Source organism: Cryptomeria japonica, chromosome 5 (genome assembly GCF_030272615.1).
Source record: "Cryptomeria japonica chromosome 5, Sugi_1.0, whole genome shotgun sequence".
NCBI lineage: Eukaryota > Viridiplantae > Streptophyta > Pinopsida > Cupressales > Cupressaceae > Cryptomeria > Cryptomeria japonica.
Window position 1 is genome coordinate 286,201,425 of NC_081409.1, and position 4,219 is coordinate 286,205,643.

The 4,219-nt window shown below is 30.1% G+C and overlaps 1 protein-coding gene across 1 annotated transcript; it reads right to left on the bottom strand.

Annotated features, from left to right (window-relative positions):
• Window positions 1-1,523: 1,523 nt before the first annotated feature.
• Window positions 1,524-2,291, bottom strand: LOC131044002 (36.4 kDa proline-rich protein-like). The gene has a single exon (XM_057977267.1). It carries the CDS (start codon window positions 2,243-2,245, stop codon window positions 1,766-1,768), a length of 480 nt encoding a protein of 159 aa, XP_057833250.1. The 5' UTR covers window positions 2,246-2,291; the 3' UTR covers window positions 1,524-1,765.
• Between the last annotated feature and the right edge of the window lie 1,928 nt (window positions 2,292-4,219).

Sequence of the window (4,219 nt, forward strand, 5' to 3'; positions counted from 1 at the left end):
CTCTAGTGTTAGAATTATCAAAAGATAGGATAGCTCAAAATCTAGTCCGAAGAAATAAAAACTATAAAATTATAAATACAAATGATTATGAAGTCAAGATAAAAAAAACATAGTTAGTTTCTTAAGGGGGAAAAATAAATTATCAAAAAAAAAAAATTAAAAATACCATACTAACATGAAAAAAATAGAAGCTAAAAGAGGATACATATATAGGCCACTTAGATGCCTGGATCAAGAAGATGGCAGATCTAAGAGTTACGAGTTAGATCAAAATTACTCTCAATAAGTAGATAATTTAACACAATCTAATAGAGATAGAGGTGGCCAAGACTAAAGATAGGTACTACCTAAATACTATTAATAAAATGTTGATCAAGTGGTGATTACACTTGCATACATAAAGTTAAGGTTTACACATGTCATTTTAATCTATCTAGAAGAGGTTCCACATCTTTGTGTACATACCCTTATATAGGAAATAAGGAGGCTTTGTAGTAATCTATGAAAATAGGAAGCATAATTTTGCAACTTTATGTTTACTTTGATCATTTTGAGTTGTATTAGTTTTATTTCTTTTTGCATTTCAATTAAAAAGTAGATAAAAACATTGATATACCCTTACCATACCAAGAAGTTTCCCCTTTCAAATGCAAAGAAAAATCATCCATTCAATATTCATTTTTCCTTCCACTACAATCACATGCTGGTACTAATTGTGTGACTTACACTAATAATTGTGAAAAACTATAACATTAAGTTTACATGTTGCTAAAATTATATTGTTGATATTGTTTGAGATACAATATATGATGGTGATGATCTAGATGTTTGATAAAACTCCAAGATAGATGATCATGACCCACATCCTAGTACTAATATTTTAACTCTTAGTATTTAGCCTTTTAGTATATGATGTGATGATTATGAGGATAGATTTTTTTTATCTTTCCTAATATCAATATTGAATATTAACTTTCCTTAACTTATTTTAATATATATATACCTAGTTTATATACAAAATTTTATATAAGTTTTCATATAATAATATTATTCTAACATATAAAAAATTTCTATAAGTTTGAGAAATTTTAATTTAAATTGCTTCCTGATACTATTCAAATAATACTACAATTAATACTTTGCTTATGACATTACTTTTTCTTGCTTACCCACAAACATATTTCTATTGGCTGCAGCTTCTGTTGTACAGCTATTGTTATGCTGTAGTCTCTATTGGCTGCAGCTCTTAGAGTATGCTTTTCGAGCCTTCTGAACAGCTGTTGTTTCTATTGTCACCTGTTCTGTTGGCTGATCTGATTCTTTTTCTTTTCATTTCTCACAATTTTTTTGAACTGATTTTTTCTTTTTTAATATTAAAATAACATACTTTTATTTCAGTGTTTCGCTATCGTTGTCACCGAATTCATCATGAAACAGTGTTTTCTCAAATATTATTCGTATGATAAACAAAGAATAACAATGAAATCTTAGGAGGCCTGACAGAAATACCCATATACCAAAGAAACCAAAGAATATTAGCTTTGACTTTATTCAAATTTCAAAATGATTGCTTACAAAATAAAGCAGTAGTTTATTAGTACCGATGAATCTATCCTGACACTACACAGTTGAGTTTACAAACCGTAAAATTAATAGAGGGGAAATACAGAAAACATTTCAAGACAAATAATAAATCAAATCAAATCCAACACCAGATCTATATTTACGTTCTAGAAAGAGGCATGCTGTTGCAGAGTTCCCATGTTTAACTAAGAGGTGGGCAAGTAAATCCAGGTGGAGGGGTGAGTCCACATTGAACGAAGAGCTCAAGAGCGATGGGAAGGATGATGTTCAGGTTCAGAAGCTTAAGCCGAATAGTTGTACACAGACACAGTGCTGCCTCTATTTCCAAAACGCCTTGCAGAACAGGGCAGCACGTGTTCACAGCGGGATCTCCAATGGTAGCATTTACCAGCCCTCCCAGCACATCCACACACGCTCCTAATTTCAATGCATTTAGTGGACAACTTCCCCCACTTGATGAACCCGGTGGCGGCGGAGGAGAAGAAGTTGTTGTAGGAGGAGGAGGAGGAGGAGATGAAGAAGTTTTGGGAGGTGGCGGGGGAGGAGATTTTCTTTTGTGAGGTGGAGGAGGAGGACACTTAGCTTCCACTGCAGGAGCCATGATGCTTGCAAAGCAAACAATAACCATCACAAGCAATACTGCACCGTTTCTCATTTTCATCTATGTTTGTTTGATCACAATCAAGGAAGCAAATGAATTCAGAGAAATCTGCTGCTAGTTTACACTCTGTTGAGAAGGGTACTTGATACGAATTTATAGGTTCGAGGTCTTAATTTTCAATAATGGAATTGTGTGCACCCGTGAGCAATACGGATATCTCATCATCCGCTGCACGTGAAACAGTGTTTGGCCACCCTGTATTATTTTCATTGAATATAAGAACGCGCACATCACAAGCCAAATTAGTTTCAAATAATCTTCATTGCTTCTGTGTAAAATCCAATTATTTTGGCATTGTAGAACATGGTGTACTAACATTTCCCGTGTTTTCTAGCTTCAATACCTAACATTTTGCAAGTGGCACATAATTCTGTTCAACTAGAAATCAAAATAGGTTAGTCTACAAGATACCAGAGAATACATGGATTTGCAGCAACGTATTGTCTTTCTCAACACGACGCTAGAGAAACGTGAAAAGGCTTCTTGCATTATTGAGCATACAAGCACTTCTACATAATAATTAGAATTTTTAATCCTTCTCAGGGTTTTCGTGATCTGGAAGCCGTCTTTGAAAATAATAGCATTCATATTTTATTTGGATTTTCTAAACTTTAATTTTAGATTAAATAAATATTTTCTGTTTCGCTATAGTAAAATATTTCTTTTTGTTGTGGCCCCTTATGACCAATGGCCAAACCTGAACATGGGACTCTGTACACTGATGCTTCAGTAGAATGATTGATGTCAATTGGTCTTTAAATAAATGTTGCTGAAGATTGTTGTATTGCTGAATATGTAGTTTAGAGAATGGTACTTGCAATTCAAAATAATGTCTAAAATTATAACAACTTTAGTTATATATATGTAAAGAAATAAAAGAAGGATTTTCTAAGGATTTTTAAATAGTAACAGCTGTCATTAAAAAAATTAGAGGAAATCTATCACTAAATTTTAACAACCAAGAATTAACAGAAATATAAAATTAAGAAATCAGATATTACAAAAGAAATTGTAACGCGTGAAGAAGCTTAGGCAATTTTCAAGGTTATTCAGAAGATAGGGAATCTCAACTGGAGTTACTTTGAAGCTCATCTCTCAAGAGATTCAATAATAACATTCCATTCATTACTAAAATGAACAAAAGAGATGTAATAAAAGTATTAATAAAAATGATCAAATCCTACTACAAAATAAGTGAAACATTTATATTTTTATTTATTATGTGTAGTATTTAACTAATAAGACTATAAATATTTATGTGTTTTTTTACTATTTCTTTACATTTTTTAGTGTTGTTACTAGTTTTTCACAATTTTATGTTGATTGATAATTTAAGATACTTTAAATTGTTGAAAAGGAAAGAAGCAACTTCAAAATATTAGAAATGATTGATATTAGAAATTATTTCTAAGCATACTCAATAGTGAGACAATAAATTCCAACCATTTCAAGGAAAATGTTATAGTTTTATCTCTAAGGTGTATATTGTTTCTATAACATTATATTTTTTTAAATACAATATGTAATAAACCATATTTAGTTTTTTAAATATAATATGTAATAAACCATATTTAGTTTTTTAAATACAATATGTAATAAATCATATATTGTATTGTTTTTAAAAAGTAAGAGGAATCCGAGACTTATATTTTCTTTGAGAAATAGGTATAATTATATGCATGATCATTTATTAAATGTAGTTAAATGTTTAATGATTTCTTATTATCACAATTTATGCTTATACAATTCCAACTTCATATGTATATTAGACATTTATAAAGATGACTAAGAGTTGAAAATACATGAATCTCATGACTTTAGGAGATTATATTTTAAAAAACTATACCATCATTTGTTTTTTAAATGTAATATCACATTAATATAATTTTTAATACAATTTAATTATGTTTAGATAATTGAAAATAAATTTGTTGCAATTATAAATATTGAAGCAATTGTTCAACACCACCATGT